Raw genomic sequence first — 13,102 nt, 5'->3', positions numbered from 1 at the left:
TTTCTACTGCTAAATGTGCTGTCACAACTAAAGGATTACAACACCTTGCTGAAAGTCTCCTCTATGCTACAGAGGACCCCTGATCAGGGAAAGTATGATGTATTTATGTTAATCCATTACTTTGTAAAGCTTTGAATATATTTTGTTTGCTGTGTAACTGTTTTATTTAAAGACTTTCTTAGTTGAGGAAAAATGTCCTTGGACAGATTTCCTTGGGAATATAGTGGAATGATGGTTAATTTTTCTCAGGATTACGATTCCATAATAAGAGTCTAGAATTTCTCTGCATTTCTCTTGAAACTCAGAGCAATCATACAGCTGCCTTAACAGACTTGCAGAGGTTGTCTGTCATGTGGAGGGATTCACTGGTGGAACAGAGCATCATGACTTGTGCACCCCTCTGTTGGCCTCTTGCATAAGAGCTGTGTCCACTGAGGGAGGTCACAGCCCAGGCATCCTGCCTTCCTGTAATCCGTGACTGAACAATGGTTATGTGCCTGTTGGCGGCTGATGCTATTTAAAAAGCTTATCCTATTCAGGGGTGATCTAATTTTAATTGCATTAACCTTATTTAAGAAAGAAGAAGCCATTTAACGTGAGCTATATACAGATTCATATCAATGGGAAGACCAAAATAAATATCTAAGGAAAACATTAATTGAGGTAAAATTCTAGTGCTGAGTGGGAAATGTTGAAATTAGTCTCTGGCAAATGCTTGAGAAACTGAACTGAATGATTGATAGCAGCAAGTTGGAGGCATTGAAGGCTGCTTCTTATGTTTTTGATTGTGAGTGCATGTGAATTTGCATAGATCGTAGTATATCTGGGAATATGTCACCACATGTTCAGCAAACTTGAAGCCAAAAATACTTTGACTTTTAGCGTATCAGAAGTACTGGACCATAGAAGGTTTAAATTCTGTCCTAAGCAAGCCCACAATTGTACTAAAAATATTATGTTATTTATAAGTCTAGACTGAATTTAATGAACAAGTAATTTGACATGTTGGATTAGCCAGTGCCAGCCATGGTGAACTGCAATCGTTACAGGAACTTATAAATGCAAATATTCTGGGTGTGTCTGGTATATGCCTGTAACAACCCTATTTTTAAAAACAGGGGGGTTTTAGCTGCACTTTAGTTATTACTGAACTAATAAGGAGTCAGGTTTTTGTGTCTTTTGTCTGAGAAGCAAACCATAAAATTACCAATTTAATGTAATACTGTAGAGGGAAAATATATTTATTAAATATGTTGGCTTTTTGACTGAAATAGTACCCTTCAAAATTATTTACTTGATTTTTTTTTTAGCCCTCTCACTAGAAGCAGCCAATTGTGAAATAGAAATTCATTTTTCCATTAAACTCAATTAGGTGGAATTGATGGCTGGAAATGTTTTCCTTGAAAGTGGACTAAAGCATTGTGTCAGAATACAGTGAAGTTACAATGCTCTAGTAAATTAAATGAAGCTATAGAGTGAATAAGTTTTACACATACAATATTAATTTTTTTATCATAGTAAATAGGAGAAAAGGTATTAGCACACCAGTGGTTTACCGCTAAAAAACCTAGATTTACAAAGGCAACTAATACAACCAATGAGAAAGGATTTGCTGATGTCCTTAATCTCACATGCAGAGTTTATCCAGAACATGAAAATCACCTGACGGTTCAAGATAGCTTTGTGTGACTAATACTCTTTTTCAAGAAAAGGTTTGAATAAAAAGCTGGTATTTGAGGGGCACAGAAGGGTTGATTATAAGAAAACTGTCATTCTGATTGTCTGTTTTGCTCTGGGTTTGGGGTTTTTTTTATTTTATTTTTCATCTCTTCCCTTCCTTCTGTTTGTAGACAGTGCTATAGTTTGCTTCATGCATGTCATCTTTGATGATTGTGGGGAGGAGAGAAGTGGAGGGAAGCATAGCTAAAGTGTTATATGTCAATATGCAACTGTGTATGGTTTTTTTGCTTTCTTCTAACTGGTTTTAAAGTTGTTGTGTTGGGTGTTTTTTGTTGTGGGTTTTTGGTGGGTTTTTTTTTTTAATGTCCTGGTTCTTACTTTTCAAGTCCTATAAGCTTTTGGCAGTTAGCTTAATTTCTGTTACCTTACTGTGGCACAGGAAGTACTTGCGTGATGCAGATCGCCAAGTTCTGGCCCAGCAAGCCTTTGTGCTTACAGTGAAAGTGTTGGAGGACACTCTCAACGATCTGACACAGGTAAGGTAGCAGTGCATTTAATGGTCGTTGATTTAGTAATCAGATTTTTCTAGGTTCAGTTTACTAATTCCTTAGATCTCCTAAAGATGAAGGGCTATGTTGTTATCACTTATTTCCAGTATCTTTTGTTTATATGCAACTACGTAGAAAACTTTCTTCCAGCATTGTTGTTTTTTGGTTTTGAAATCCAGTAACATACGCTGTTATTGAGAATGGATTGCAGTAAGTTTGGTTTGACTGTCCCTTAAATTTCAAATTATGGTAGTTACGTGGAGTATAAGAACAGGTGTGGTCCATTGGAAATTTCCTTTTAAAATGAACTAAGATTCCTCTTGCAGAACAAAACCAGAAACTAGATACTATGTGCCTAACCATTTTTAACTGCTAGTCCTTGACAGCACCACACCTGTTATTACATTTAATTGTAATTTAGATTTAATTTTTAAAAGTCATATAGTCATATAATCAGTTTCCAGGTTAAGATAACTGGAAACTGGAAGTTTATTTGGTAAACACATTCAAGGAAGAAATTGTTCCTAAGGGTTTTCCAAGTTAGAAGAGTATAGGTTTAACAAATTAAATGGAGACGTCCTTAAGAGCACTGGAACTCTGTGTTTGTTCATAAATCTGGATGGAAGAATTGTATCATCAGCAATTTTTGAAAGAAGAGATGATGTACTAAGGTTTCCTACCTTTGGACCATCACCAAAATAAAGGTAGAAAAATTAAAATACTATAGCAGAGTTTAGCATACTTCTTGATGTACTAACAAGAAGAAAGTCACGTAAGAGCAATCAAAGGGAAGATTCTTAAATTTGAGGTTGATCTGCAGCTGCCAAAAGAAACAGGTTCAGTTTTGTTTTCAGTACATTAGAAGAAAATTTTGTGCTCTTAAAACCTTGGATTTTGTTTAGTTGGCTCCCATAGTATAGACTGAAGTAGCAGGGAAAAAAACCCATTGCAGCTTTGGTTCAGCCTGTGCTGTTGATTTCTGTGGTGTTTTCACTGATTAAAATACTTTAATTGTAAGACTTGTGGGTTGGTTTAATTAATATTCAGGAACAAACAGGAATGAACATAGAATAAATGGCTTTTCTTCAGCAGAGGCAGTAATGTAAAGGTACTGATTGTCAATATTCATGGTAGTCATAGCTGCGCTCAAACGCTTTCTGACATCAATAATAACAGAGACAAATGACTTCTTTTATTAAGGTTTCAGAAGATCAGAATTCCAAGTCTCCTAACGTTGCTTCTGGAAGGATGACAACAGACGTCTCTAATAAAACCAGTGCTGAAGAGGGAAAAGATGTCCTTCCCAAAAAGCCAGTTTTATCGGATGGAGTAGTACATAGTAATGAAAATGGAGTAAAGGATGTGACCCAGGGACAAATTCCCAATGCTATGGACATATTGGAACAAGAGGACAAGAATGACAAGGAAATTAAAGAGCTCCCTGGGCCTGGTTCAGTTGAGCCTATGGATCTTGATGGATATTCCAATGTCCCTGAAAAAATTGATTCTTCATGTAAACGCAGTGAGCCAGATCGTCTTCAGTCTGGCAGGAACTCAAAGGAGAGAGCTCCAGAGAGCCGGACTCCAGAACTTTCTTTGGAAGAGCTAAGTATCAGCTCAAAACATCAGCAGCAGGCAGCTAAAGGAATAGTTCAGGCAGTACCTACAGAAGAACCTGTCCAGAGATCAAGCAGAAAGAGGAAATTACTTGAGGATGTGGAGTCTGGGAAAACACTTCTGCTCGATGCTTATCGAGTATGGCAGCAAGGTCAGAAAGTTATGGCCTATGACCTGGGTAAAATTGAGAAGATCATGTCTGAAACCTACATGCTGATTAAACAGGTAAAGTCTTTTATCATTAATGTAGTTTCTCTATGTGACCTCAAACATGAATATAGAATAACCATAATTGCCAAACCAAGTAATATAAAATTGGCCCTATATTTGTTTAAAAGTTGGGGAGATAAATATCTCCCAAAGAACCACTCTCTTGACAGGACCACTACTGTGAAGGGGTGGAGAAAATACTACCCTCCATGTTTTGGAACTAAATTTCTGAAATCAGTTAAGAGTTGTAATACCAATTATGTGGGGTTTGTTCATGCTAAATGTTAATTTGAATTGAGAGAAGTTGTGTGTCTTAATATATACTCCTGAATAAATTAAGATCACTGTTCTGCAATAGAAGTGCTTTTTCTCCCCCTTACTCCCATGCTCTACATCCTCATTTCATCTGAATTTAATTAGATTTATAGATGAGCTAAGTAATTACAACTTCATTAGTTGTGATTCCTTGTTCAGGTGGATGAAGAAGCAGCACTTGAACAGGCAGTCAAGTTTTGCCAGGTGCATATGGGAGCATCAGCACAGAAACAGGTAAGCTCTGTGAAGTCCCTGGCTGCTTGTGTAACAAGCTTTTATTACTTAGTCTGTACAAACAAGTCTGTTGCTGAGTGTTCACAGCAATTAGAAATATCTGCTTTCGATGTATTGTTGTCATGTAAGATAAATTCTGCCACATTAGTGTAGGGAGCTCATCCCTTTTGATAGGGTCATTGATACTGTTTATGCCAGGCTTGAAGGCTTTGCATGCCCAAAAGCTTTTAAGGAAACCCTAACCAATCTTCAAATTGAAATATTTATGGCATACTACAATTTTCTTAATGTCCACATCATTCCTCAGTGTTACTTCTCTCCGATTGATAAGGCTTAACAATCTCATCAGTTCCTCCCTTGCTAACATTGCACTCTGCTTCAGAGATACCCAATATCTTTTCTCTCAGCTGGTGTGGCTGAGAATCTGATTTTAACTCTGTTATGTTGCTCAGTTTGTTTTTAGTTTGTAGTTTCTGGGTTTATCCAGCAAACAATTACAGAGCTTTAAAGGGGTGGTTATTTATCAGTCCTTAATGTGAGATCAAAGCCAAGAAGCAACTTGGATGAATGATGTTTAGTGGTCATTTGTTTTGCCAGCAAACTGTCAGTTGAAAGCCCCAAAGTATTTTTTGGTTTTATATTTTCTGTAATTTTTGCCACTATCACACAATGAAGCAGTTACTCAGCAGATTTTGACTGGAAGATAAAATATGTTTTGAAGAAAAATCTTATGTTCGTAGTTAATAGCCTATGTTTAATACTGCTCGGGGCTTTGTGCTGTTTTGTTCTATGAAAACGTAGTCTGTGTTATTGATTGCTAGCTCTCAAAAAGTAATTAAAATAGTGTTTGTTTAAAACTATTTGAAAAAAATCTGTTGGAGTGCAACTCAGAAACCTTCTTTGAATATTTCACAAGTGGTGGTCTGTATCATGCTTAAGTGTGTAAAACAGGAAGCATCTCAAAGGTTTTCTGCACAAGAAAGGTAGGTAACTATGTGAATGTGATGGGTTGAACTTGGCTGGATGCCAGGTGCCGCTAAGCCGCTCTATTGTTCCCCTCCTCGGGTGCACAGGGGAGAGAAAAATACATCGAAAGGCTTGTGGGTCAAGATAAGAACAGGGAGATATCGTTTGCCAGTTACTGTCATGGGCAAAACAGACTCAACTTGGTGAAATTAGTTTATTTTATTACCAGTCAAATCAGAGTAGGAGAGAATAAAAAAAAACCCTGAATCTTAAAACACCTTCTCCTGACCCCTCCCTTCTTCCCAGGCTTAACTTCACTCGTGATTTTCTCTACCTCCTCCCCCTGAGCAGCACAGGAGGATGGGGACTGGGGGTTGGGGTCAGTTCATCACACGCTCTCTCTGCTGATCCTTCCTCCTCAGGGGAGGACTCCTCACACTCTGCCCCTGCTCCACCGTGGGGTCCCTCCCCTGGTAGACAGTTCTCCATGAACTTCTCCAGTGTGAGTCCTTCCCATGGGCTGCAGTTCTTCACTAACTGCTCCAGTGTCAGTCCCTCCTTTCCAGAGGGTGTGGTCCTTCAGGAACTGACTGCTGCAGCATGGGTCCCTTGTGGGGTCACCAGCCCTGCCAGGAGCCAGCTCCAGCACGGGCTTCCCACGGGGTCACAGCCTCCTTTGGGCATCCCCCTGCTCTGATGTGGGGTCCTCCTCAGGCTGCAGATGGAGATCTGCTCCCCCATGGGCCTCCCTGGGCTGCAGGGGGACAGCCTGCCTCACCAGGGTCTTCACCATGGGCTGCAGGGGAATCTTTGCTCTGGTGCCTGGAGCACCTCCTCCCCCTTCTTCTGCACTGACCTGGGTGTCTGCAGAGCTGTTTTATCTCATCTCACATCCTCTCACTTCTCTCTCCCTGGCTACTGTTCTGCAGCAGGTTTTTTTCTCCCCCTTCTTAACTGTGTTATCCCAGAGATGCTGCCACCGTTGCTGATGGGCTTGGTCTTGGCCAGTGGTGGGTCTGCCTTGGAGCCAACTGGCATTGGCTCTATCGGACATGGGAGAAGCTTCTCACTGCTTCTCACAGAAGCCATCCCTGCAGCCCCCCCTCTACCAAAACCTTTCCATGCAAACCCAATACAATGAATATGTTGGATCATGTTCAGTACTGATTTAAAGTAGAGCTCTCTTTGAAATGTCTTGAACAAACTTGTTTTATGAGCTGCAGAAATTTATTCTGGTCTTCTGCAGTTTGTCTCTTCTGTCCCTCTCAAGTATTTATTCTCCTATTATTTCATCTTTGCATCATCCTCTGTAACTTCATCTTCCTGTCATGTGTCTTGCCCAGGAGAAGCGTACGAGGAGAAGTACATGCTATGACTAGTCTAGAGATACTCAGACACTGCATTCCAACTTGCCAGTTACCAGAAAAAAAGCATTGTGGTTGCAGGGAGGGGGGGGGAATTGCCTGCTTTTCCATCACTGGATTCTTTCCCTTTGCCTAGGCATTAATTTTTATAAAAACGGAAGGACAATAAAAGTCTTTCAGAATTTCTCTTAATCTTCCAAATTTGGATGAGGCTTTTCTTCTGTAAAATACAGCTATCCCTGCTTTGCAAAAACATAAGCTTTTGAGGAGGTACATCTCTGATATTCGCAAGTCAGGTATTCAAATCCATTTCACATTAAGATAATTTTTCTCATATCTGTTTCTCAAAATAAATACATTTCTTAAACCTTCAGATAATTCTTCTAGTTTCTGAAGCAAATTTGCTGTCTTTCACCAGAACACTGCCTCGTTCTTCAGATCTTTTCAGCCTAACCTCAAATAGTGCACATTGCCTGGTCCTCCCTTCAGTGTGTTAACATACGTGACAGATGCTTCTCAGAACTAGTCAAATAGTGCACATTGCCTGGTCCTCCCTTCAGGGGACATAAGTGACAGATGCTTCTCAGAACTAAAGTGCAACTGTGTTGGAGATGCTGGTTAATAGGTAGAAGAATTTACAAGGTGAACCTTCTGTATTATATAGAGTTAAAAGGTTCCTTTTAGGTTTTTCTGCCTAGTGGAGCTGAAGAAAATTGAGGCTGTAGGTCAACTCCTGTAACAAGGTTTAGTGCTGCAACTTCAGGAAAACCAGATATTTCTGTGTCTTTTGTGAAAGGTTCCAGATACTTTTTCTTTCCATTTAAGGAATGTGCCATCCAATGGAGCTTGAACCCTGTGTTTTCATGAACTATTCTCTTGAATCTATGGGTTGTCCTCATTTCGGTGAATGTTGTTTTATTGATGATACTGCCTTGTCCAGGAGGGTAGAGGGAGGGTCAGACCTTGAGGGCGGACTCTGTTGTACAGCATTTGTTCGAGACAAGCTTACCTTCACACGAAATTTCTTCCTGAAATGGTGTAAGTTTTAGTTGTCAGGAGGCATGCCAACCTGTGTTTTTCCATGTGCTGTGTAGAAAGTCTGAGTCCTGAGTATCTATAAAGGTTTCCAGTTGTTAATACTGAGATAAAAATTATCTAACAGTGCATCTAATTAAAATGTGCACTTGTACAGTGCATGTCCTAGCAGAGTAACGGGCGAGGACGTAAGAGTAAAGAGAGTTCTGTATTAGCCTTTCATGGAAGTAACTTTCTCCAATTTGTGCCCCTCAGGAAGTTAGTAACATTTTTCCATTGAACTATAGAAATGAACAGAAATGTCAAGAGAGGTATTCTAGTAGAAGTGTTTCTTTGCTCATAGTCTGGTATTTAACAGATTTTTAGTTCTTAATAAAGAAATCTTGGCTCAGAATGTTAAGACTTTTTTAGTTTATCTTGGGGGGGGGGGAAATAGGAGTCATCACACTGCAATTTGTGACTTCAAGATAAAAAGAATTTGCTAATAACCTTCTTTAAAAGCTAGGTTGCTGTTTGCTTTTTGGATGTATCCACCTTTTCAAAAACTACTCAACAAACTCGCACGTATCAGCCACATACCTTGCTGGGCTTTCTTGAAGATTTGGGCTATGCAATTGCTATGCCAGGTTTTCTAGCAAAGTCAACAGTTGCTCAGGCATGTGGCAAAACATTAGAATGGTGAAAAACCTGCCCACAAACTAATCTTGAAAGTAGATACAATAGGTGAGCTAGTATTTAACTGCACTGGAAGTGATGAGTTTTCCTGTTAAATCACTTGAAATGATTTAATCACTTGAAAACAAACCGCTTAACATGATGCACTTTGAAGCTTGTAACATTCCCTTTTAGGAAGCTACTGAGATTATCACATACTGCAGTCTCATTTTCTTTTGTTTCTAGCAGGATCTTGTAAACCATGTGAAGCTGCCCTACTGCTAGTATAACACTATGAATTAGTGTGGAGACGCAGGAATAGCCACTCTTGTAGACATCTGTCTGTTTTCAACAGACTGAATCCTGTTTTATTTAAAATTGGCACGTATTTGCCTTCTGTAAACAAATGATGTTATGTATAGAGCCTGCTGCAGCCCAGCAAAGTGCTTTGTTATTGGATAGTTTGAGTAGGTTCATAGGGCCTGTGGTTCTTCAGTCACTTATCCCAAGACATTGACAGTCCAAAAAAAAAAAAAGTGAACACAAACCCCACCTTGATATATGTCTTTCTCTGATGGCTGTTGTATTTTAGAGTTCCAGTCAGTATATGGTTTCTTTATGAAAGTTTTCACTTGCAACTAAAATTAGGAGTTATTTGAATTAATGCTTTTCGGCTTTCTTCCAGACCAGTCAGAGTTTTTAACCTAAATATTTAACAACTCCATTGAATTTTTTTTATATGCCTCTTCAGTCATAAGCAGGAAACAATACAGCAATCAGTAAACGGAATTTGACAAAGTGAGTTATTATACTTTTGTGATGAGATCTAATCTTTTTAATAGCTTGGCAATACTGTGACCTTTTCACTTGATTTCAGAAATCCTCTGTTGTCCTGATGACTGATGCAGTGTTAACATGTATTGAGCCAATGAGGCTCTAGCATAATTTTCTACAGTCAGCTAAATACATGGCAAAGTGGCTTAGAAAGGTTGGCTCCCATCTTTGAAGAAGGCAGAAAAAGATGGTGGTACAGAACCTTGCCATGATAAGTTCCTGTGCTCCTGGAGAACTGTTGAGATTCAAGTATTCTCTATTGAAATATGACACATCAATGAAGAAATTAATGTAGATATTTCGTCATGAGATCTTGCGTAGGGTGGTGACATACCCTGCTCGTGCCAAGGACAGAAGATTGTGTTTCAGAGAGGGATCCTTTATAGATGTGGCTGCTGTTCATGGTTCCGGAGTTGCTTAACATCTTTATAGGACGCTTCACAATATGCTTGGGCTTAGGGTGTAATACCTTTAACAGAAGGGTGGACCTACGTTTACTCAGTACAGACTTGGATAAAATGCTACAGCATTAGAGCTCTAGTGTGGTGAGGAACCTTACTCATTGAACAAAATCAGCTGGGCATCATCTTATCAATTAAACATCTTCTCAAACTTAATTGGATCCAACTCTTACTTTCAGGAGTAATTGATGTTTTCCCATAGCAAACACAATTCTGCTTTACCAAATCCTGCTCATGGGGGCTTGGAATTTTTAATGTCTAACGAAGAAGCAGCTGAAGACCTGAAACAGTTATTCAAAGAGGCTACCAAAGAGAGAATTGTGACTTTAAAAAAGCTGCTAGTAAATACAATAAAAATTAATCCATGTATATTACCATATTTGTGCTGTGTTTGTATTAGGCTAGGTTCAGTGATATTGTAGTAAGTATTTACTGTTAAACCATAACGGTGAAATACAATCTGAGTTTATAACACTATTTAATGTGGAAGTGAAGGGGGGGGTTAAAATGTGTGCAGTTTTTTTGTTTTTATTAAAAAGGAAAATCCTTTATGTTACATGGGAACAGAGTTGCATAAACAGACAGGATTCCAGTAATTGATATAAAAAATGTATTCAAGGTAAGTTGCTGGGACATTTCTTTCAGTATTTAATAATAATAATATATAATATAAAATAATTATTATTACTTTAAAAAGTGATGTATTTGTCAACTTCAGCACACTTTGGTTTAAAAACTAGAGTGGTGATGCAACGTACTTAAACACTGATATTAATGCTGTTAGCTTGCTTTCTTACCATATCGTCAGAGTTAAAGAGGACAAGAGCAATATTGTCTGATCAGTTTACAGTGTTACAGAAGACTGCCCAGTGAACAGTTTGAAAATAAATACCATCAGGAGTGGGGTTGTGACTCCAAAGTATATGCTAGTATTTAAAGTTGTGAAGTGATTAGTCCTGCAGCTGGAAAGGGTAGGAGAGTGGTAGCCATTTCATCTGATGGGCTTTTTGTAACTGAGGGAAGAAAGTAAGTAGTTCTGGTTGAACTTACGGGTTGTGCTAGTGTTGGAGTTTTCTGGGTTTTTTTGTTGTTGTTTGAAGTAGCATCCTCTAGAAGACATGCTAGTGAGTCATAGCTTAAGAATACAGCATATTTAAATCACTTTAAAGTGAGAACTGCTAGGAGAAGTAAGCCTGCTTCCTTGGTGGCTGCTCCTTCCTTTGCCCTGGTGTATGTTCCTCTGTGCTGGCACAGGCGTTCATATGGCCGTGCAGCACACTGGGCTGGAGAACGGGTGTTACTGAAAGTCATAGAATCATAGAATCATAGAATCATAGAATGTTTTGGGTTGGAAGGGACCACTAGAGGTCATCGAGTCCAACCCCCCTGCAGTCAGCAGGGACACCGCCAACTAGATCAGGTTGCTCAGAGCCCCGTCCAACCTGGCCTTGAATGTTTCCAGGGATGGGGCCTCCACTACCTCTCTGGGCAACCTGTTCCAGTGGTTTACCACCCTCATTGTAAAGAATTTTTTCCTTATATCTAGCCTAAACCTACCCCGATTTAGTTTAAAACCATTACCCCTTGTCCTAACGCAGCTGGCCCTACTAAAAAGGTTTTCCCCCTCTTTCCTATAGGCCCCCTTTAGGTACTGAAAGGCCGCAATCAGGTCTCCCCGCAGCCTTCTTTTCTCTAGACTGAACAAGCCCAAAAGTCATTCCTCTTTTTGTGCTTTTCCATTTAAGTTCTTAAGTGTGAGCAAGATTTTTGATACACACATATCAAATGGGCTGCCATTGCTATCCCACAGTGGTCACTGTATCATTAGTAGTTATGTTACTAAAGTTACACTAGAGGTTTAATTCACTTTGTGGTCAAGCAGCATTTTGAAGGGTGCTTGTTCTTTTCTTTGATTTTCTCTGTCTGAGAATGTTATCAAAAAGATTTGCAGAGGTCCTGAAAGCAGTCAGCTATTGCTCTTGAGTTATAAGATATATTTTTAGTCTCACCAGCTATGATTTTCATATGAAATTAATGGTCCCTGGAAATGGAATACTAAGGAGGCCTTGTTGAAGGAGAATGAAAGATTAAGAGGCAGACTAGTTTGACCTTGACATAGCATTGTGCTTAAATGTGTGGTCCTAAGGACCAAGGAGGGGACGTGCTGGCAGAAAGCAGTTGTGAGGCTTCTAGATAATTAGAGAATTTCTAATATGCCTTTCCACTGACTGCCTAAAATTGGTCATACTAAATTCTTCATTTTATATATAATGATGATGTCTGTGATACTGTTAAGGACGTGTCAGCATGGGAAAGTTATTGCAGCACAAGCTAGGATGAAGCTTTGTGGTGCACAGAATATTCTATTAATGCATGCAGAGATACTTAAGCGTAAGAACACATCTGTTGTCTTTTTTCTTGACTTGCAATTTGAAAAGGTATTTTTATTACTGTGGACTTAATATTGAATGCTTTAATACTAAAATTTCAGCTGTCACCAGTGTTGAAACTGTCATGACAGGTAGCCTAAAGAACACAGCTAAAACTTCGTGGCTGCGTGTTAGGGTATACTGTGTATCACCAATCATGAGAACAGAATTTATATAAAACGAGTAGCTTAAAACACTGCAGACATCAATGTTGCATACAGGGCTGGATTTAACATCTCTAAAAATACAAGAGTGTTTAAAGGCAAAGTTCCAAAATGCCACTAAGTCTGTACTCTTGTGTTGTGACCCTTGAGAATATGGGACTGTATGTAGAAAGTCCTAGTAATGGGTAGTGTTGTAGAGGCTAAAATCTCTGTTGGCTCCTCACAGTATAGTATATCATCTAAATGTCATGAGAAGGGAATATTTCAACATTGCTGGGCTATTTAAGACTCACTACTGCCTTAGCCAAAAAATCCTTGCTCTGGGACCAACTCCATCCCTGAAGAGTGAGGGAGAGAAAAGAAATTTTCAACCACCCTTTCCTGCTCCAGCTGCCAAACCTCGAGTGTTCCAACTGGTAAAATCCTCCTTTTCACCCTTGGCTTCACTTGCCTCTTCCAAACTAACACATCCATGACCACCTTCTCCCACTGGCTGGTGTCAAACTCTGAGTACTCTCCTTGTTTCCCTTTCTAAACCTGATGTCAAAACTCTTCAGCAGCTTTCAGTGTCAGATCTAATTAAACACGACG

The 13,102-nt window shown here is 39.3% G+C and overlaps 1 protein-coding gene across 1 annotated transcript in view; it reads left to right on the top strand.

Moving 5' to 3' along the window:
* The first annotated feature begins 7 nt into the window (after positions 1-7).
* LOC118452739 (calcineurin-binding protein cabin-1-like) overlaps positions 8-13,102 on the top strand; it is a 35,414-nt gene continuing 22,319 nt past the window's right edge. Inside the window, exons 1-4 of the mRNA XM_035898570.1 lie at positions 8-92; positions 2,120-2,216; positions 3,429-4,070; positions 4,530-4,604. Coding sequence (XP_035754463.1) covers positions 64-92; positions 2,120-2,216; positions 3,429-4,070; positions 4,530-4,604 — 843 coding nt within the window. The 5' untranslated portion in view covers positions 8-63. The remainder of the gene's footprint in view (positions 93-2,119; positions 2,217-3,428; positions 4,071-4,529; positions 4,605-13,102) is intronic.

Source organism: Egretta garzetta, unplaced genomic scaffold (assembly GCF_000687185.1).
Source record: "Egretta garzetta isolate BGI_Z169 unplaced genomic scaffold, ASM68718v1 scaffold447, whole genome shotgun sequence".
In the NCBI taxonomy this organism is placed as follows: domain Eukaryota; kingdom Metazoa; phylum Chordata; class Aves; order Pelecaniformes; family Ardeidae; genus Egretta; species Egretta garzetta.
Note: the sequence above shows the minus strand (reverse complement) of the source record. Positions and strands in the feature narration are given on the sequence as shown.